The 22,231-nt window shown below is 50.4% G+C and overlaps 1 protein-coding gene and 1 long non-coding RNA gene across 6 annotated transcripts in view; one reads left to right on the forward strand and one right to left on the reverse strand.

The window, feature by feature from the left end:
- Asap2 (ArfGAP with SH3 domain, ankyrin repeat and PH domain 2) overlaps window positions 1–22,231 on the forward strand; it is a 152,227-nt gene that overhangs the window by 101,467 nt on the left and 28,529 nt on the right. For all 5 annotated transcript variants that reach the window (XM_026397822.2, XM_026397665.2, XM_026397739.2 and 2 more), the window contains exons 12-16: window positions 4,328–4,415; window positions 8,634–8,682; window positions 8,760–8,926; window positions 11,126–11,259; window positions 19,920–20,014. In XM_026397822.2, coding sequence (XP_026253607.1) covers window positions 4,328–4,415; window positions 8,634–8,682; window positions 8,760–8,926; window positions 11,126–11,259; window positions 19,920–20,014 — 533 coding nt within the window. The remainder of the gene's footprint in view (window positions 1–4,327; window positions 4,416–8,633; window positions 8,683–8,759; window positions 8,927–11,125; window positions 11,260–19,919; window positions 20,015–22,231) is intronic.
- Window positions 13,678–19,391, reverse strand: LOC113189310 (uncharacterized). The gene is made up of 3 exons (XR_003301642.2): window positions 19,262–19,391; window positions 14,462–14,603; window positions 13,678–13,920 (listed from the first exon to the last, which is right to left on the reverse strand). It is a non-coding gene; the product is annotated as an uncharacterized LOC113189310 (long non-coding RNA).

The following is a 22,231-nucleotide window of genomic DNA, read 5'->3' on the forward strand; positions in this document are numbered from 1 at the left end:
CTCCCTCTGGGCCTATGGTTCAGATCTGTGGGCTTTTCTTTCCCTACAGAGAGATGCTCAGGGTGAGGAGAGGTGTGAGTGCTGTAGACCAAGCGGGGCAACTTTATTTAACTGTGTCTCACCTTGAAATGACAACCGTGAGGCCAGGAGCCAGCCAGCGTCCTCACTGGTCTGCGTCCACGACTCCTGCCTTTCCACCACTCGTTCTGTTGTTCAGCTCGAACAACCCTGATGTTTACCGCCCTGATGCCAAAGTCGGCATGAGACAGTTTCAACTCGGGCTCTTGCAGCTCTCGAGGACATTTGCATTGTTAGAATTCCCCGAGGCCCAGAGCCTCAGCCTGCACCAGAGAGTTGTTCCCCTGCCGTGACAGAGGACAGAGGAGGACAGGCCTGGCAATCCTTTGCTGGCAGCACAGTTGACTTCAAGTCACTTGGGTGCTCAAGTCCTCTCAAGACAAGAAGCCTAGCTTCCCTCATGTCTTGATGGGCTGCCCCAGTTTCTGGCAGATAGTACAGTTGTACTGGCTTCTCTCGGGCCTTGACAGCTCTGCTTGTCGCGCTGTGTGCACATTTAGTCAGAGCTTTGTGTTTTGAGGGGAGCCCCCTCCAGGGGTGCTTCGTCCTGCTATTAGCAGCCACGTCCTGCTCCAGCTGCAGGGTTGCAGGTGGGCTCTGCCCAAGGCTGCATCTACAGAGCGTGGCTCCTGAGGACTGGCGTGACTCTGCCGGGAAAGAGAGCTGAGATGCCTCTGGGCTGGGGATTGGTGTGGATGTGGCTTCCTGGGAAGCTTTCTTCTCCTTCTCCTTCTCCTTCTCCTTCTCCTTCTCCTTCTCCTTCTTCTTTTTCTTTTTGATACAATGTCTTTATTTTATTTTCTTATATTTATGTGGTGCTGGGTATTGAACGCAGTGCCTCGTGCGTGCAGGGCAAGTGCTCTACCACTGAGCCACAATCCCAACCCCTTCTTCTTTTTTTTTTTATTTACTTATTTTTTTTATTCTAATTAGTTATACACGACAGCACAACACATTTTGGTTCACTATACACAAATGGAGCACAGCTTTTCATTTCTCTGGTAGTATATGAAGTAGAGTTGCACCACATGTGAGTCATACATGTACCTAGGGTAATGATGTCCGTCTCATTCCACCGTCTTTCCTACCCCCATGTCCTCTCCCCTCCCATCCCTTCCCCAGCTTTCTTCTTTAGCAAGCACCTCCTGACTGTGCTAGTTCATTGCCAGGAGGAGAGGGCATGTTCCCAAGACCTGAGTCGGACACGGAGGTCTAAGAGTAGCACCTGGCCAACAGCCGGGAACCGGGTCTTTACGAAGTGGAAACTCACAGGGTGTATTTGCATGTTTTGCAAACTCTTTCCAGGATGCTAGAAGCCTTCAGCAAGTGAAATGGCCGTCTTCTGTGGTGAGGCTGGGGTGGGGGTAGCACCTGGGAGGAGTTCGGTGAGAGACCCAGCTGGTGTTCCCTGGCAGCCATGGCCAGTGGTGTTTTCTGGCACTGGGATGAAACACTAGGGCTGGGTGTCTTCTTTGCCAAGTTCACCGTACTGCCCCCCCACCAAGGGCTGCAGGCTGTGTTCTGCTGGAAGAATTTCTACTAGCTCTTAAAGCATCTAAAAATTTTTAAATGACCACCCCTTATGCAGGAAGAAGAATATACACTTTGTTTTTTTAAAAATATTTATTCTTAAGTTTTAGGTGGACACCATATCTTTATTTTACATTTATGTGGTGCTGAGGATTGAACCCAGTGTCTTGTGCATGCTAGGCGAGTGCTCTACCATTGAGCCACAACCCCAGCCCCATAAACTTCGTTTTTAAAAAAGCTTGACAAATGGTACAAAGTAGAATGTGTGGTTAAAATAGGAGATTCCCTAACAATTGCACCTTTGTGGTCATCACTGGGGCTGTGGTTTCTTTCCCTCCCCTGAGGTTTACGATAAACCAGGCTGCTCAATCAGCGGCCGTTACCTTGTGGAGTAGATGAAACTGTCAGGTGACTGGATTGAGTGATGATACTCTCTTTCCAAATTACAGCAGGGAGGGAATTTAATGGATAGAATTTTCTTCCATAAATTTTTCTCATTGCTTTGCTGTAGCTAATGATTCATCTGAATGGACAAATAGCAAATTATTATTAATGTAAAACTGAGAACAGCTGATGTTCCTTGAGATTGCCAGCTTTCTTTTTGTGCACCCCTCTTACGGTTGTCATTTTTATTATGTGGTGACATTTGTGCCTTTATCATTATTCTTAGTTCAAATACAGGCACTGGATTATTTTTCTATATTGTGTGGTTTCATTTGCTGTGAAGTAAGAAATCTGTCTTTGACGTGGTTATACTGATAGAGAATGCTCCAGGGAGAAGGGAAGAGTCAAATTTAGAGGTGGGGAGGGGCCAGTCCTTCAAACTGTTGCTCTCTCTTACTCTAAGCCAGTCCAGGTGAGGGACTGCCTACAGTGGACACCACATCAAGGCTGGGGAGATGGCAGCTAAGCACTTGACCTAGAGCCCAGCTGTCATGTTGGAACCCTGGCTTCCCTTCTCCCAGGTGGCAGAACCCCATCAAGTGGTTTTGGGTTCTATCTTTATCTACAACATTGGAGTAGTTCTCAAAGGGTATTTAAGAATATTGAATGAATGAATCCATGAAAAATATTCACGACAGTGCCTGGTTCGTGTAAGTACGTACTACTAATAAAGCTGAGTAAGTGTAGCTCTTCTTGGCAAATTTGTCATCTTATCCATTAAGTGCTTCTGCATTTACCAAAGGGCCGGGGCCCCTTTAATGGCTCCTGTGTCTAGGAGCAATGGACACCTCAATCTGGAAGTAGCCCTGAGAACAGCACGTCTCCTGTGGAGGCCAGACAGGCTGTCCACCATGTTGTGGTAGCTGGTCAGTACATGGGGCTCCTGGTCAACATGGTAGAAGTGGATCCTTTGTGTAGCTGTCTGGACAAGCCGGTAATGCTATTGGTAAAGATCTAAAATTGATGGTGCTTTTACTTGGAACTGTTAAGTTTGCAAGATTAGATATCTTGAAGTCTTCTGTACTGTTTCCGGATGATCCTAGAAAGCTGTTAGGAATCTACGGACAAAAGCGAATATCCTGTGGCTCTAAGATCCACCCAGCAACAAACCAGGAAGCTCTAGGACAGCCCTGTTTATCTGACTTCTATGTATCCAGACCTCAGACCCTTCACCCTGTATCAAACGCGGATCCTGCCCCTGCAGGATTGCTTCTCTACTTGCACTCTCTAGGGGTCGTAGCAAGAAGCCTTGGGGCTGTGAATGCTCAGGACTTCATGGCCTGCCTAGTGTGTGTGTCTGGATTACTCCCAAACCCGCACTGTTTATCTCAAGCCACTGGTGACCAAGGGGAGTGGGAACACGAAGGCTTGAAATCTTGAGATGTGGTATTTTGTCTTTCCTTAGGCAGCTCGGTAGGTTAGTAAGGTAAGCCCTCTTCAATTTGGAGATTTTTCCAAGGTCTGAAGACATTTTACCAATCAGAATTTTTGTTTTCTGAAATTATCTTCTTATCGTCTCCCCTTGCTTTTTGGAGAAAGTGTGATTTTTCTTGAAACTAGTAAAACAGCCATTATTGACATAGCTCTGGTGAAGGTGTACTTTGATCTCTTTGGGGTCACGTGTGTGAATAATGCATGTTTTGTTGAATCTCGAGGGATAGTGATGGTTGAGGATGGTCAGTCTTATCTCTTGTCACTTCAGAAAGCAGGGGAAACCGTCTCTGTGATTTTCATGCTGAGATCACTTTTCCCAGAGATGAGGTTTTCACTCACAGAAACACTTTTAAGAACACTGGAAATTGAGCTGGGTATCCGGGTCCCTTCCACACCATCTGTGCCACCTGTAAGACACAGAGCCCAGTGCTTGGGGGCTTCAACCCTGGAGATTTTTGGGTTCAAGGAGCCCATGGTCCCAGCCTCAAGGTTGTCACTACTCTGCCCCTTGTCCAGGCAGGCTGTGTAGACCACCAGTGAGCCCTGTGGCAGGGAGGACCCTTGTGCCGGCAGGTTGTGTAGACCACCAGTGAGCCCTGGCAGGGAGGACCCCTTGTGCCGGCAGGCTGTGTAGACTACCAGTGAGCCCTGGCAGGGAAGACGGTGGTCCTTGTGTGGGGCTAAAGTCTCAGTCCTGCTACTCGTGTTGAAGACTGCCTCTGAGTGTTGTCCCTGCAGACTGTTAAAACTGCTCGCTCCCGCTGAGTGTCCGTGAGCAGCGAGGCAGATGGTGACCTGTTCCTTCCCGCTCACGCCTTGTTTTTCGTTTGTTTTTAATCAGGCTAACCGGCCTCCTGCAAAGCTCAACCTGTTAACCTGCCAAGTGAAGACCAACCCCGAGGAGAAGAAGTGCTTTGACCTTATCTCACGTAAGCGCGTCCTGAGGTGCTGGGCCCTGGAGATCTTACTTTAAACGCTTTTCCAGGGCGTCAGTCCCATGTCAAACCCTGCATTTAGAAGAATTGATGTTGGAAGAGAAATGCCCCTGTTTGGAGTGGTCGGCCTGTTCTGGCTTCCCGTTCGTCTCTCCTGCCTAGGGTCAGACTCTGAGGGCTCGGAAACCCAGAGGCAGCCTCTCAGCTCTCCACGCCTCGGCTCTCCTGTTTGTAAATAGGAGGTTGCATTGGCAACGCCCCAGGTCTGAAGTTCTGCACCTTTTAATTTTTCCCCTCAAAGGACAGTTTTGTTGTTGAGAGCTTCCTTGGTTTATTTGCATCATGATAGAAATGCTATAAACGAAAGAGTCTCTTCAGTAGAGCCCTTGGAACTTTGGTCTTGGACATGGTTAGTCGTTCCCACCAGGGAACTGGTCTTTCTGCCTCTGGGTGCTTTTCTTCTTTGTGGAGCACACAGGAGTCCCCATAGAACCGTCCATTATGGTGAATGTCTACCAGCACCCAAAAGAGAAGGGTTCATGATGTCTTGAAGAAAACGTGCTAAGCCTCTTGTCCTTGGTTGTTCAAAGTGACAGGGTTACATTTCAGGGAGGGAAGGTCCAGTCTCCCCTTCAAAGATGTGGCCACAGGGGTTTTGGCCCACATCGTGGGCCTGTGCTGCCCACCCTGGTGCCCAGCAGGAGAGCCGCTGGTCAGCCCGCCGACTTGCACCGTGAGGTCCAGGGACTCAGTCATGTGATCAGATGTTCACAGCAGATTCAAGAGATGATGGCTGCCGTCTCCACTGTGTCTGCTCATCTCCCCACTGTGCCCCTTCTCAACCCAGGGTCTTGGGAGGTGTGAGCAGTGTGATCCAGACACGGGACTGGTTTGTAGAATACAAGGGGACTTTATTCTGTTTTGAGCCCCCACCCCATCCATCTAGTGCGTCCAGATTCCCTTATCTCTGCCAGCAAAGCTTTCTCCGGGATCCTTCATACACTTACAGTGTTGTGAAATGCTGAGCATTGACCACAGTTTTTGATTTTTTAAAAATATTTATTTCTTAGTTGTAGTTCGACATGATTACATTTATTTTATTTACTTATTTTTGTGTGATGCTGAGGATCAAACCCAGGGCCTCACACGTGCTAGGCGAGTGCTCTACCGCTGAGCCACAACCTTGACCACAGTTTTATTTGTGATCATTGCTGGGTCACACTAGTTGCTGTGACCGGATGTCTGCTAGTGTCTGGGGCAGATTCAGAGGTTTTCCACATTCTGAAATTGTAGCCAATCGAAAGCTATGCACTGCCCTAGTAGCAAAAGTGCCCTTTGGTAACACATTAGCACTTGGTAGCCCATTGAGCTTGGCTCACACAGAGGTAGATGTAGCAGGGCCTCATCTATCCCCAGTCACCAGCAGCACAACTGGTGGGACCCCAGCAAATGCCACACGTGCAGGAGCAGTTACTGCAGAGCCTGCCCTGGCCCTCAACACACCAGGCACAAGGAGGGTCAGAGCTGATAGCCCCCCTCCAGGTATGGAGGGAGGTGAGCCTGCCTGCGTCTGGTTACACCCCTGTTTACGCAGATCCTGCCATGTCTGCTGTGGCCTGATGACTGTGTGACGGTCCTCTGTGAGCTGCAGAGGGCTAAGTCCGGCTGGAGGTGCTGCTGTGAGCTTGCCCATGGTCATGCTTGGGAGCGCTCTCATTCCCCTCCCTGCTTGTCCCCTGGGGGTAAAATGACTTTAGTCCTTCTCATTTTTCATCTCTAGTTACTTTTTCCAAATGTCCCACTCCCCTCCGAGCATCATAGAGGAAGTGCTTTGTGTGGTGCCCTGTAGGCTTGGGTTCTTTAGACGTGAAAACCAGCCCAGCTCCAGGGCATCATCCAGGGAGATGTGCACAGCGGTCAGGGGCCTGATGTGAGCATCCCGAGAAGTTGGGACCTGGGCAGGACCCTGTTCTTTTGATGCCTCCTCTGCCCCCTGACCTGGCTAGTGGGATGAGGGTCACCAGGTGCTTTTGAGCTCTCCACACAGTTGGGCAGTTGGGAAATGAGCAAGCCACACAGCAGGCAGTGAGGACGTGTTCTGGTGTGGATCTGTCAGCACCCAGAGTCGCCCCTTCCCCATCATCACCTGCAGAAGACCAGCAGACTGACTTGCTACCTTCAGGTAGTGCCTGCAAGATCCTCCTTGTCCACTTTGCCCCAGCCAGGGACCTCCCGTACTGGTCCAGAGGTCAGCAAGCACAGCTCCTCTAGGAGGACACATCTGCGGCAAGGCCAGCCTTGGAAGCTCGCCTAACTTCTTGCCGTCAGACTGACCACCCTTTGCAAAGTCAAGTCCTGAGTCATTTTTCTTGACCCACATAACCAGCCCAGGTGGGTGGAGGGGACCCAGCTTTCCATGTGATGTTTGGAGGTGGAACCTGGGCCAGAAGCAGCCCCACGGGCCACCACCATCACTCTGTTGTCCCGTGGCTCCTGCTGCTCCTCTTTCTGTGGTGGAGCTGCTGGAAACCGGGCTGTGGCTCCAGTGTGTCTGGAGGGTCTGCAGCAGGGATGCTTGTTTGGAGCTTTTCACAGTTTGCCTCCTGCAAACACTAGAGAGCGGCATTCATCCTGGGTGTACCCGAGCTGGTCCTGCCTGACCGTGAAGTAGTTCAGGGTGAGCCACAATACTGGTGTTACCTGCAGAGCCACAGCTTTCTGGGAATTCTGAGACTCGCGTAGCAAAGCCTTTGGAGTGGCTGGAGCGGTGGCTCTGTCCCCTCTTGCCTGTTTCTCTCAACACTTGAGTGTGGCTCAGCCCTCCTCACCTGCATCCCAGAATCAAGTTCATTTTTCTAAACTTGAAACAGATCAGTTGAACCTTGTTCCTTTCCTCAGAAACCAGCGGGACAGAGAAAAACGTCATTCCATTCCCCCTGGCGTGATAAGAAACAGAAAGATGGCCTGGTAGAGAGGGAAGGGGTGGGCCAGGAGGCAGGAAACCCGGGTCCTCTGCTGGCTACGCTGGTTTCTGCCTCTTAACCTCTCTGGGCCTCGGCCCCCTCCCAGACACCCTGCCAAGGGGACCAGAGGACTTTCAGGAGTAAAAACCTTCCTGGAATTCGGCACGTCTGCTCACTTTTGGGTTCTAGATGTTTATTGTGGGTCCGCAAGAACAGTCACTACTTGTCACCATTCTGTCATCCACCTGCTGTCATCCTCCACTTTTTCAGATTGAATTCTTTTCTACTTTGCTTTTGGAACCTGGTGCATATCCCTCCCCCAGCGCCCCTGCTGTACCCATCACAGCAGAGTTGTCCAGAAGGGCATGGCCCGCGTTCTCAGCGGTATGTCGTGTCGTGAAAACCAGGAAATTAACATTGCATGATGCTATTCACTGGAAATCTCACCCGTTTTCTACTCAAACGACCTGGTCCTGCCCCAGGATCCCCTCCAGGACCCCACCTTGCCTTTGGTTTTCTGCCGCCGGGACCCCGGCCGTTCTCCAGACTTCCCTTCCATTTTGTGTCCTCGACGTGTGTTGAGGAATATTGATCAGCTTGTGGTCAGATGTCCTCAGTTTGGGTTTCTCTGATGTTTTCTCACAACTGAGCCAAGGTTAAGTGTTTTTGGCAAGAATAGCACAGAGTGAAGCTGTCACCTCACACGCCCCCTCCTGCGCACACAGAGGGCAAAACACTTGTAAACCACTGCTGACGCCAGCTGCCCATCTTGTCTACGACCATTATTCACAGTGACCTATTGCCTTAGCTCTTTGTCACTCAGGACTCCCAGACCAGGAATTCTTAGAATTTCTCACACAGTACTCATCTTTTTATTTTTATTATTTATTATTATTTTTTTTAAAAGAAAACTTCTAAGGTGTTCTCTTTAGAAAAATCTTTTGTTTTTCAAAAGGCTTCCACAGTTACTTTTGGGGCCACCTCTGCAGTGATTTTGACAAATCAAGGTTCTGAAGGGATCGCGATGGTTTCTGTTCAGTTTCTGGAAGCTGCAGCTTTTAGACTTGAAGGGTGGGGGATAGGGCAGGATTATTCATTTCCATTACAAAGTCACGACGACTGAGCAGGGGCAGAGGGACTGCTTAATTTTATAGAGAGAGCTCGGATTATTCCTGAGGTTAATTATCGGCCGCTTTCTTTCGGAGTTGGGTATGGATTGCTGACTGACGCGCTTCCTCCTGCTGTGCAGATGACAGGACCTACCACTTCCAAGCAGAAGACGAGCAGGAGTGCCAGATGTAAGTCGCTTGGAAGCGAGGCTGGGGCAGACCCCGCAGCCATCCTGGGGCGTGACTCCCTGCTCTTGTCTGTCTAGATGGATGTCGGTGCTGCAGAACAGCAAGGAGGAGGCTCTCAACAACGCCTTCAAGGGCGACGACAACACCGGGGAAAACAACATCGTCCAGGAGCTGACCAAGGAGATCATCTCAGAGGTGCAGAAGATGACGGGCAACGACGTGTGCTGTGACTGCGGGGCCCCAGGTGATCCAGGGCCCCACGCGGTCCTGGGCGCCAGGACATTCAAATCCCATTCCAACTCACAGAATCCATTCATTGATTTTCACTTTCGTTTCAAACATAAAATCAAGTGCAGCTCAGCCTGAGTTCATCCCATTACACAAATGCTTAATGAACTGTGTGCAGGCCGCCGTGGGGCAGGGGTGGGAGAGGCCGCAGAGCAGCCCTGAGCGGCGGCGGCCTGGTGGAGATGAAAAGATTGCCAGGCTTTTTGAGAAATGAAAACTGAAGGGCGTAGCAAGGGTGAAATCAAGGCCATCCTGTCTGGTAAGACTGAGAGGCTGCGGACGCGCAGTGTGGGCCTCTACCCAGGATTGCCTCAGCACGCCTTTGTCCTGAACCTTCAGAGGAACTGTCTGTCGCTGTCTAGCTCTGTTCCTGGAAGAGCCGAGCTTCTGGGGAATGTCAGTTTTCCTTTCTGTAGAACGAAGGAACAGGTCCTTCTGCCTGTCACACTCTGGGACACGAGATGCTTATGTTTGCATTTTGATAAAGCAAATCAGAGGCTTCATTTTAATGGACATACATTTTTAACAACTAGTATTTTTAAATGTTTAAGCAGTTGACTTGTTTTAATTAGAATGGAAGATGCTGGGGGATCAGGCCACTACGCATGGGCTTTTCTGAATATTTGCAAAATGGGAAAGATTGTGGCTTAGCTAGAATGGTCAGCAGCCTTTTCATTCTTCTAATTCTACCACCATTTTTATTTAAAAACACAACTAAGACAGAGCAAGGTGGTGCACACCTGAAATCCCAGCTACTCAGGAGTCTGAGGCAGGAGGATTACAAGTTTGAGGACAGCCTAGGCAATTCAGTGAGACCCTGTTTCAAAATGAAATTTTAAAAAGTGCTGAGGATATAGCTCGGTGGTAGAATGCCCTGGGTTCAACCCCTCGTACTGCAGTCAAAACCCACAACAATGAGGAGTGCCATCAGGTTCTTGTGTCCCTGAAGGCTACATTTGGTTTTGAACTCCTTAAAAAATGTCTTTTTGACAGAAGGTGAGGTAGGGAGAGATAAGAAGTGAAGTATGCACTTTCTTGATAAGGATAAGATAAGGATAGTGAAACACTTTCATAAAGAAGTTAGAGCTGCATTGTTTTAAAATATTAAGGCACCATAGATGGTGTATAAACTTGATAAGCATCGTCTAAGGCATGCCTGTCACTGCCTAGAGCTCAGTGCACAAAGCAGAAGAGGCCTAGTGCACACACACATGCCCAGGAGTATTTCCTGATGTGGATAAACTGTTTATAATTTGAACATTTAAAAAATAACTTTTCACAATTACTTAGTGACCAAGATTGTGTTTACCTGCTGTGAACTTCAAAGGGGCAGCAAGCAATTTTAAGAATCAACCTCGTGGACATGGTAATGTGCTCAAGTACATCTCAGTTTAATTCGTTTTACTCTTTTGTAAATTTAGCACAGAGTAGGGTGTTTCAGTGAGGAGTAAACCTGCCATGTGGGGAAGATGTGGTTTGAGCTCAAGCACGTGCAGGACTGCAGCCTGTAGCGTACCTGCTAGCAACTTTGGTCTAAGAATTGTGCTGCCTGGGCTGCACAGGGAATCACTATCCTGGTCTTCTCTTGGGGCTGTTGGTGGCGTTAAATGAGATATGGTACAAAAGTGCTCTGACTTCTGAAGCTCTTAGAATGGACGCTATTGTTGCTACTACTGAAGCACTGAACCCAGCGTGTCGTAAGCGGGCCAGTTGTTCTGTTACTAGCATCTGTAGGTGTGGATGTGCTGGGTCCATTCCTTATAGGACTAGGCTTTGGTGGGTCATGTTTGCTCTTGCTCTGTCCTGCCTGTCTGACTAGGTTGGTGATGGCACAGTCTGTGTTCAGGACCAGTCCTGGAGGAACCCAGAGTCTCCTGAGAGCCTTGTGCCCTCCGTATTTTCATACTCACAACACCTGTCACTTAAATGAGTGGAAGGATGGGGAGGTGGAGGAAGAGGGAAGAGAAAGGAGGACAGACGTGTCCCTACCTAGGGTTGGCTTGTTAACTAGTGGTATTAATCAAGGATTCCATTTGTGTCAAAGATCAGGAAGTACTCAGGTTCAAAGCCCCCACTCAGTAACCAGCAGGAAAGCAGTTCTGTCTTCTGCCCTCTTCCAACCAATCGCTTAAATTTGTCTTATTCTCTTTGGCAGATCCTACGTGGCTTTCCACCAACCTGGGCATTCTGACCTGCATTGAGTGTTCTGGAATCCACCGCGAGCTGGGAGTCCACTACTCCAGGATGCAGTCCCTGACCTTAGATGTACTGGGAACATCGGAGCTGCTGGTAATTTCTAAATGCTCATTTGGGGGTTGGAGCTAAAGGAGCAGAAATCTCAGTTTTTACTTTGGCATTCAAATCCACTTGGGTTTCTCGAAATTTCAGGGGGCTGGTAGTTGTTACCTTGGGAGATGGATTTGGGTAATGAGAACCTCCTTCTCAGCTCTAGCAGGTGAGGGCACTTGCTGATGGAAGATTCTGCCCAAGTGGCCTGGGATGTAGCATGGTCCATTTCACCCTGTCCGTGAAGTGGACTCGGAACCCGAGGCCTGAAGACGGAGAGGGGTCATTCTCCCTGAGACATCAGCCGGTTTCTGACAGGGCTGTGTTTGCTCAGGCCTCTAGTGGGCTTCTCCCTGGCCCACACTGTCCCTCTCAGGAAAGAGACTAATCTTTGTTGCCATTAGAAAAGAAAAGTCTTTCCCTCTTGGTTCGGTGGCAGCCCAAAGCCTCATGGCAGATAGGAAGGGAAGCGTCTTCTGTGGGAGCTCCAGGGCACTGAGGCGGCAGCCCCCCTAGCCAGGAGGTGGGTCGGCTGCATGCTCTGGACGCCTACAACGTGCGCTTCCGTGGGCTGTTGGCACGTGCACGATTGCCTGTGACAAGCAGCGCCTGAGGTGCTGTCTGAGGCCGCTGGGCTTCGGTGGCTACTAAGAGTAGTATTCTGGACCGAAGATCAGTTACCCTGTCGGTGTTCCTCTTGTGGGGCCCTAAGTCCTCTTGACGACCACGGTGGGTCCAGTGTGTCTGGACTTCTGATACCCTCTGCACCACCTTGTGGGGCCCTTGCACTTTCCCCAGGAATTTCTTCATGGTGCTGGAAGACCACATTTGGGGGACGCTAGAGTGGGCCCCATAGCCTCGATAGTAGCGCCCTGTTACTCGGAGGTTAAAGCTGAGCCAGACTCACGGGACCCCAGCAGTGCCCTCTTGGAGACATGCTGGGCGGGGTTCTTTGATGTGCTGTGTGCCTGGCCTGCATCTTGGGGATGTGCGTGTATGCTTGCATTATCTAAGGAGTAAACAATGACGCCCTAGATTTGAGGTTGTCAAAGCTTGTTTTCAAAGAAGCACAGAGTGTCTCCCAGTGAACAGTGATGAACTACGGCAGTTCTGCTTTCGCTGATCCGCTACAGCGCAGGGAAGCACTGAACAGCTTATGAGGAGGGGACTGCCTGTTTCACGCCAGGTGCTCGGCAGGGCACTTACGCTGTTGTTCGTTTGGTTTCTACGACAGCCTGCTGACCTGGCAGGGTATCCCACCTTACTGAGGAGGAAGCTGGGACTCCCAGGGCTACGTACCTGCTAAGGGGGCACCCTAGAGCATCCCCCCATCTGACTCTAGAGCCCACACTCTTCAGTTTTGAGGAACTGGGTCATGACTGGCCTTTGTGGTGGGTGGTCCTGCCATGCAGTGAGATGTGAGCCTCACTGCTGCCCCTCCACCACCAGCCTCAGGAATGCTCTATAGCTGGCTGGGGAGAAGGACGCTGATCTGTGGCTGCCTGTTCCCCTGGTGTGGGATGCTCCGCCATGGCCAGTTTTACGCTGCCCACGTGAATTACCAGATATGTGCAGGTTCTGTTACCCGTGAAGAGGAAAACACCAACCAAGATGGAAAGGAATGTTTTCCTTTTGTTGAAATGACAAAAGTGACCCCTGATCCCTGATTTTGGGTCTGTCTTTCGAGTCTGTAAACTCACAGAAATTTAAAGTTTGGCCACTTCCGTCCACTTTGAGACTTCAGGCTGAGCCTTTCAGTGTCTCTGGTTGTTTTCAAACTCTAACTTGTCAGAAGGCTAATTTCTGCTTGAACCTTCCCTGGCTGGGATCTCTTTCCCTCCGAGGTCATCAGAAAAGCAAAAGTAGAAAGTGGGAGAAAGTGGGATTTGGTTCTTGCCCCCTGCTTGACCCTGCGCTCAGGGATCCTTAGGTGGCTCAAGGTGGGTCTCTCCTGCCCCCCCCCCCCCCCCGTCCCTGTGAGCTAGGACTGAAGCCTTACCCCAGCCCTTCTGGGGCTCAGCAGTAGGTGGAGAGTGTAGTTATGGCCGCACACCAGGACCCTACATTGCACCATCAAGCACAGACACTCCAAGCCTTTTTAAAGCACCTGGATTGTTTATTTTCTTTTGCTCAGACGAATTTCCTGAAGTCTTGACACCTCTCTCACTTGGGTGTGTGTTCTCCCTCCCACCCCCATTTATAGGATTATGTCTGGCACATAATAGAACCTACAAAATATTTGCCATTGTTACTACCTCCTCATGCAAATGATTTTTTGTGTGGTGGTGGAGGGGGTTGCCGGGGATTGAGCTCGGGTGCTCACCGCTGAGTCACATCGCCATCCCTATTTTGTATTTTATTTAGAGTCAGGGTCTCACTGACTCGGCTGACTCTGAACTCACTATCCTCTTGCCTCAGCCTTTCAAGCCGCTGGGATCTTAGGCAGGCGCCACTGTGCCCAGCCCCAGATGATCTTTACAGAATTCTTTCAGAAGAGTGACCCCTGTTTCCAGATGGGTAGATCCGAGGGAGAGCCCCCCGGCGGGCACCCTGGCTGTCTGCTGTGTGCTGAGCCTTTCTGGGCCGTAGGACAGTGGCGCAGGGTCTTTGGTTGGCTGGTTCATCACAGTATGTTTTCCTGGGCATCAGCATTGGCTCAACCTGCTGGTGGAGATGGACAAGCTATCAGAGAGGAGATTTTAGGGAAACAGCAGGATAGACCACAACTCAGAGGGATGTGTCATGGCAGGAGAGGGATTTTATTAAATTTGTTTTTTTAGTATGGATTGCCGGTGTGTACCCATGATGTTTTCATACATTATGCACATGGGGATGGTTAAATCAAACTGGTTAACATATCACCATTTTTTGTGATAAGAACATAAAACCTCCTCTGAGAAATTTACAAGTATCTTTTATTATCAGCTATAGTTCCTGTGATCTGCCTTAGATCTTCAGAATTTATTCACCCTGATTAACTAAAATTTTATATCCTTTGTCCAGTTATCCTCCACCCCACTCCCTGGTAGCCAGCATTCTACTGCTTGCTTCTGGAACTTGGATCTGAGTGAGAACGTAGTGTGTCTTTCTGTGCCCAGCTTATTTCACTTGACATGTCTTTGCTTTTTCCTTTAAAAAGCAAATGACAGCTTTTTCAAGGCTGAATGGTATTCCATTGTAGATATCCGTACCCACTTCTCCTTACCCGTTTATCCGTTGGTGGACACTTCAGTGGATTCCGTATCTTTGCTGGTGTGAGGCTGCTGCGGTGTGGGCATCTCTTTGACGTGCTGGTTTCATTTCCTTTGAATACACACGGACATCTCCATCCTCCGGTGCGCGTCTTGCTGGAATGTCAGCAGACCTACTTTAGTTTTCGAGGGACCTCTGTGTGCTTCCCCACGGTGGCTGTGCTAATCCACATTCCCACCAGCAGTGTGCAGGGTTGTACTGACACTTTCCTCCGCATTCTCACTGACACTTGTTAACTTTTGCCCTTTTTTTTTTTTTTTTTTTGGCATAGTGCTGGGCGTGGAGTGAGGGCCTCGCACACACGCACATGCTAGGCAAGCGCTCCACCACTGAGCCACACCCCAGCCCTGACTTGTGACTTTTTGATAAAAGCTATTGTGATGAGTGCGAGGTGTTGGTGGTGGTGGTTACATTTGCAGTTCCCTGGTAATCAGTGATGCTGAGCACTCCAGCCTGTGCCTGTGGCCCATTCGTAGGTCTTCTTTTTGAGAAATGCCTATTTGGGTCCTTTGGCTATTTGTTTTTCTGGATATTGAGTTTTTTTCAGTTCTTTATATATTTTGGACATTATCTCCTTGTCAGATGTGTGTATTTGCAGATACTCCCTCCTGTTCTACAGGTTGTCTCTTTACTCTTGTTTTCTTGGTTGTGAAGAAGCTTCTTAATCGGATGCAGTGCCATTTATCTATTTTAGCTTTTGTTGGCAAGGAGAGGTTTTTAAATAGCCTGTGAGAGACAGCAGGTGCTCAGCAGATGTGACCTGGCAGCAGGTGCTGAGCTTGGCATGGCCCTGACTGCAGCTGCATGGGGGGGCGTGGTCTGGCAGCAGGTGGTCAGTGGGCGTGGCCTTAAGCAGGTGGAGGGCGTGGTCTGCAGCAGGTGGTGAGTGGGCGTGGCCTGACCGCAGGTGGGGGCGTGGCCTGGCAGCCGGTGGTGAGTGGGGCATGGCCTAATAGGAGGTGCTTAGTGGGCATGGGCTGGCAGCAGGTATGTGAGTAGGGCATGGCCTGATACAGGTGTGTGGGGAGTGTATGGCCTGACAGCAGGTGGTGAGTAGGGCATGGCCCGGCAGGATGTGTGTGAGTGGGGCGTGGCCTGGCAGGAGGTACTTAGTGGGGTGTGGCCTGGCAGCAGGTGCTGAGTGGGGCCTGGCTCAGCTGCATCCTCCTTTTCTGTCTGGCATCCTGTCCCTAAACAGATAGGTGCTCACCCACTAGAGTGTCACCCTGTCCTCCCACACGGTGTTTCACTTAATTCTGTGAGTTATTCTCTGGCCTCGGGTTTGCAGGCCCTGCCGCTGCACCGTGTGGTGCGACTCCCTCCTGGACTGCAGTTGTTTGAAAGCACGCTTGCTTTCCTTGTTAAATGGATGAACTTGAGCAGCATCCGTGGAGGTGGCTGGTCAGTAATAATCTTTTCTTCTTTTTACTTGCTTTTGGAATCCCTTCTCAGTCCGTGAAACGGAGCTTGAGTAATTGAAGTATTAATTGATTAGTTCCTAAGATTTTAGCACACTTCAGCTTAATAGGCTTAGATTCTCAATAAACCTGCTTTCAGAAAACCTTCGAGTAAGCTGAGATTTTTAAAAGATACATTTCCTCCTTAGTGTAAAACATCATGATTTCAGCATTTTTTCAAGTCATAGAGAATCATCGTCACTGGTACTGGCATATTACTCTGCTCCATTTCGCTATCATAGTGAAGTTAGTAAAGGAAACCTTGTGCTGATACACAGCTCAGGGCAGAGCGCTGGCCCAGCGTGTGCAGGACTGGGCTCATCCCCAGCACCACCCTGAATGAATGAATGTGCCTGGATGTTTTGAGGTGAAGTTAATCGTCTCCCATCAAGTTGAAGAACAAGCATCAGGAACCATAGGAGCAGCTGTGAGTGGACTCAACTCTGCCTCTTGCCCGTCTTGTGAGGCCATCAGACACTCGCACAGGTCAGCCCACAGCCTGGCCTGGAGCAGTGCGTGGAGTGGGGGGGCAAAGCCCCACCACGCCAGGGCTTTTTCGCCTCACCACTGCTGTCTCTGGGACTGAGATAAGCCACTGTGCATCCTAAAAGCAGTGGCTTAGGGTTCATGAGAAACTGACCACCCGCTGCCATTCGTTGAATAACATGTCGTGGCCACTCTGTGTTCTGTCTGAGGACTCTGAAAACTGGGGCCTGCACTTGCACATGGGTCACTGGGCTCCAGAGCCTGTGTCCAGCCTTCTTCATGAGTCACAGCTCTGAACCTTGCATGGCCGGAGCCCTGCGAACAACACTGAGCAAACAAATTGTGTGCTTTGTCAGAAATATCAAAGAGAAATAGCTTGTGGGCTGGCTTGCTGCACCCCGGAGTGTCCTCTGTGCCCACCCTGGGAGAGGCACTGTGCATACTTAGTGCACATCTCGTCTCCTGCCTGGGCCACCAGGCATGTGTGTGTCAGAGTGTGTCATCCTCTCCCACCTTCCCCCACCCCCGCCCCCTGGGATCCAGGGGAGCCTGTTCATAACAGCCCAGTTCTCTGTCCAGGTTGGGCATCCTCGGGGAGAGAGGCAGGTGAACAGAGAGAGAGCCTGAGTTTGGTTGACAGAGGCCAGCTGGCTGCCAGGTTACTGGGTAGCACTGTCTTCACCTGCTGAGCCCACCCGACTGGGCAGCCCACCAGAACCAGCTGGAGAAGCAGGCCACAGTGGTGTCCCTGTGCCATGAGGAGGAGGCTGTGTGGCTAGGGCTGCGATTTCACTGCCTCAATGAAGCACAGACCGGCCCTCTGTATCCTCAGGCTCTGCTTTCATGGATTCAACCCACCTCCACCAGAAATTTTTGAAAGAAATTCTAGAAAGTTATAAAAAACAGAATTTGAATTTGCCTTGTGTGGAAGATCACACTGCATCCACTCCGATGGTGGTGGTGTAGACACACTCTGCCGTGGCTTCCCTCCCGCTCTGCCCCAGCCTGGTTTGCATACCGTGTCGTTACTCCACACAGAACATTACGGACTTTTTCCTTATTATTCCCTAAACAACAGAGTAGGACAGCTATTAATGTGGCACTGACATTGAGCAGATGTTGTAGGTGGTCTGGAGGTGACTTGAAGTATCTGGGAGGAGACTACAGGGTGCCTGCAATCCCATATAAAGGACCTGGGCATCCTGGAGCGTGGACCCAGTCCCCCCAGGCAGAGAACGACTGTGCCGACAGCACTCTGCCTCTCCTAGATCTAGTCTGACTGAGTCCTACCTCTGCACAGGAACACCTCCCTGCCGGGGCTCTGGTGAGCACCCTGCCTTCCTGCTCCCGGGTGCTCCCCACCCAGCCTGCTGGGCCCACGTTTTCTTGATAGGAACCTGTGGCTGCTATCGTGAATGCTTTTGTCTTTGCGATTGGTTCCAAACGGGTTCTCTGCGGGCTGGAAAACAACCGGGTCTTGGCAGCACTGGGGGGCAGTGTTGGGTGTCTGTGACCTGGAGCTGGTGGCTCCCTGAACCAGCTGTCCCCCATAAGCCAGCCAAGTCCCAGCAGAAGGGAGGCAGCTTTCTGTCTCGGGGAATTCTCTTCCTCCTGCCCCCCCCCCCCCGTCTGCCCAACGCAGACCAGGAGGCATCTGCTGACCCCTGGCTCAGACAGGGGACCACCTAGCTGTTTATGTCACTCCCTTTCAGAAAACAGTGTGCTTGGCTGGGGGTGGTGTGCCCTGGTACTGCAGGGCAGGGGTGGGCTGGCCTGCCTGTAAGCCCGGGGTTCTGTTGAGATGCAGCCCTGCCTGTGACGTGACTGCCCTAGGAATCCTTCACAGGGCTGGGCCCCGAGGGGGTCGGTACTTGTCATCTTGTGGTGTGCCACCCTGCACTAGCTTCAGGTGTCTGGGTCCAGGAGACTTGGACCTGGCAACCTGAGGTTCTGCCTTCTCACGGTGGCTTGAGGACCCAGAGCCAGGACTGAGTGAGGAGGTGGAGCTCGTTAGTGTTAGTGCTTTGAGCCATTAACTTTGTGCACCTGAGTCACTCATCAGGGACAGAGAGGCTCCATGTAGTTGTTTGGTCCTGTGTAAAAAAACACCTTCCACATCCTTTGCCATCCCAGCTCGGTGTTGGGTATTAGTACCCATCAGGAGGTTCCCAGTATGTCTAACCCAGTTCCCTTCTGCTGTTTCCTAAGCCAGTTCTCCCTGGAGATAAAGCAGACTGCTCAGGCAGTAGCCGGACCTCTCAGAGACCCCCATTAACACTTTGTCAGCGTAATTAATTGAGTTAACTATCAGAAGTGTCACCAGCTTCCCAAACATATCATTTTCAATGTGGAAATTAAAATACATTTTTCTCAAAACACCACACTCTGATAAGAGGTCCCTTCACTAGTGTTTCATGAAACATTTAAGAACTTTGACCTGGCCGGGCACAGGGCCCACATCTGTAATCCCCAGCGACTGGGGAAGCTGAGGCAAGAGGATCGAGAACTCAAAGCCCACCTCAGCAACTTCATGAGACCCTGTCTCAAAATAACAAGGGCTGGGACGTGGCTCAGTGCCCCTGGGATCAATCCCTGGTGCCAGCAAGAATTCTGACGGGGTGTGGCTCTGTGGCAGGCGCGTGCCTAGTCATGGGAGGCCCCGGGCTCCATCCCTGACCCGGAGGCTGACTGGCTCGGGCTGCGCTGGGTGTTGGACGGAGGATGAGTCCCTGGTTTTAAGAACTCCTGGCCTTGCATCCGCTCCTCCACTCGTTCCCAAGCAGGCCGGTTGCCCTGTCGGGGTCGCTTACCTCACGGCAGGTGCCTGGTGGCTGCCCGTGGAGCACAGACCCTGGAGTCCAGAGAGCGTCCAGTGGAAAGGTGTCCACTTCGTGTCTGCCAAGCCGGAAGCCTGGCTGCCACATCCAGCCCTGTGCTGGGGCCGGCGGGACAGTTTCCTGAGTGTGGCCACCTAGGTTGTCCCACTTGAACATTGCTGCCACCCTGTGGGGCCAGGCCTCCTCCCCTGCCCATGGAGACTGGCCCCCGGTCAGCTGGCCTCCCTGTGGGGACACAGACCGAAGTTTTGGCTTCCTGGCCCCATCTCCCTTGCACTGTCATCGCACCTCGTAGCTGGCTTGAGGAAGGTCGTTTGGGGACGAGGAGTCGACCGTTTCAGTGGGAGCCCAGGCCTTCAGAAGGGCAGGGGAGGGTGGCACCTCGCTTCTCCCTGTGTCTGTGGGGACAGGCTGGGGGCGTTTCGTGCAAAGTCCTCTGGAGAGGGCTTGCTGCGTCTCTTCTGTGATTTTTACGGGTGCCTTTGGGCTTTGTCCGTCTTCATTAAAGGCAAACCACTTTATTGCTCTATTTCTTAGTGGCCACTAAATAAATCATCAGATGTATGAGTAATGGGTGGCTGTGGAGTGTATTAATAATTGAGTGCCCTGAAATAGACTTTTATTTTTGCAGCTTGCCAAGAATATTGGGAACGCGGGCTTCAACGACATCATGGAGTGTTGCCTCCCGGCAGAGGACTCGGTCAAGCCCAGGCCAGGCAGCGACATGTGAGTATGGGACTGGCGGTGCTCGTTTCCTGAGCAGAGTCGCCCTCCACCCGAGCCCTGCGAGGTGGGGAGCCGCAGATTTGGGGCACCCCATTTGTCCTTCTCTATGGGAAGTCAGTTAGCTTATGTGGGTGTTCTTGTTTGTTTGCTTCTTAGTCATTTTCACCTTTTTCTGTGTCCGGTAGAAACTTGGTACAGCTGGGGTTTTAGGAGTGGCCAAGGGACAGCAGTTCAGCAGCTGTCTGCACATGAAGGTGGCGTTGTAGTGAGTGCCCTGCTGCTGGCCTGAGTGACCCCCGGACATTTGCCTCTGCTGCTCGTGCTCTTGGGCAGCTTCCCATCTTGGCTCTGTCTGGAGTCTGCACCCCTCAGGGGCTGGCTGTCGTGATCTGGGACTATGCACCATTCCCTCGCTGGTGTCTTTGCAAGCGTAGCGTGTGTTGTTTCCTCCAAGAAAAATTGTGTGTTTGATTGGGAAGCATTCGTGCCTCGCCGTGCATGCAGAGGGCCTCTGAGGCAGCACGCACCCCCGGGAATTTCCTTGCCATCTTATCAAGGTTGACGTCACCCCAACCAGCTGTCTTTAAGAGGTGGATAGGGAGACTCTCAGGCCACTGCAATGCCTGTCCTGCACCTAGACCTCAGCTCTGTCTGAAGGTGGCCTGTCTGCCCAAAGAGGGCTCAGGGCTGGTTCTGCCTGCTATGCATTTGCAGAGGGAGGCTGTGTCCAGGTGTCCTGGAGGAGAGGGAAAAGCCAAAAAGATGAAATGGGAGAAAGCACACAAATCCATTTTCAGAAACAGCATTTGCCTTGGAATAAACCTGAAATGAGTGATAGCAGGGTCCTCCTAAACAGTGTGGGTTTGCAAGCCAGGTGCCGTGGCACATGCCTGTAATCCTACTGGCTCAGGAGGCTGAGACAGGAGGATCGTAAGTTCAGAACCAGCCTCAGCAACTTATGGAGGCCCTATGCAACTCAGTGAGACCCTCTTTTTAAATAAAATACAAAAAAGTGCTAGGGACATGGTCCCTGAGTTCAATCCCCTGTGGGTTTATGGGTAGGTGGCAGTAGACAGGCCCTTTTAAAAGCAGAGAACTGAGATTTCTGTAGCATCTTGTGGGGCATGTATTGGGAATTGAGGCTGCGGGGTCTGTTGTGTTCTGCAACTTGACAGGTGAGGAAGCAGAACTATGTAAAGGGAATGGATAGGACCATTCTAACTGGAGTACGATGAAATCCCAGAATAGTTTTGATTGGCATTTCCCTGATTGATAAAGATGTTGAACATTTTTTGGTGTATTTGGCCATTGGTATTTCTTCTTTTGAGGGATATCTGTTTAGTTTTTTTGCTCTCTCATTGAATTGGGATTTTTGTATCTATTTTTGATGGGGTTCTTTTTGGCTTTATTATGTATTCCGGATATTCATCTGTTGGAAGAGTAGCTGAAAATTATCTTTCATTCTGTAGGCTCTCTCTTCATTCTGATTTACTATGCAGAAGCTTTTAAGTTTCTGGGTTTTTTTTTAACTTTTTCATTTGTTCTCTTTAGTTACACATGACAGTAGAATGTATTTTGACATATCATACATACATGGAGTATAACTTCCTGTTCTTGAGGTTGTACATGATGTGGAGTTACACAGGTCATGTATTCATATATGAACATAGGAAAGGGATGTCTGGTTCATTCCACTGTCTTTCCCATCCCCATCGCCCCTCCCTTCCCTTCATTCCCCTTTGTCTAATCCGGTGAACTTCTATTCTTAGTGTGCTCACATCTGCATGTCAGAGAGAACATTTCGCCTTTCATTGTTTGGGACTGGCTTATTTCACTTAGTATGACAGTCTCCAGTTCCATCCACTTACTGGCAAATGCCATAATTTTATTAGAAGCCTTTGAATTTGATGCCATCCCATACATTGATTCTTGTTTTTATGTTTGTTTGTTTTTTTTTTCTCTTGAGGAAGGCCTTGCCTGTTCCTATATGTTGGAGTGTTGACTGTATGTTTTCTTCTAGCAGTTGCAGCTCCTGGTCTAGTTCTTAGATCTTTGATCCACTTTAAGTTGACTTTTGTGCAGGGTAAGAGATAAGGATCTAGTCTTATTCTTCTACGTGTGGATAACTAGTTTTCTTAGCGCCGTTTGTTATGAAGGCTGTCTTGGAATGCCTGTAATCCCAGTGGCTGGGGAGGCTGAGGCAGGGGGATTATAAGT

Source organism: Urocitellus parryii, chromosome 12 (genome assembly GCF_045843805.1).
Source record: "Urocitellus parryii isolate mUroPar1 chromosome 12, mUroPar1.hap1, whole genome shotgun sequence".
Lineage (NCBI taxonomy): Eukaryota > Metazoa > Chordata > Mammalia > Rodentia > Sciuridae > Urocitellus > Urocitellus parryii.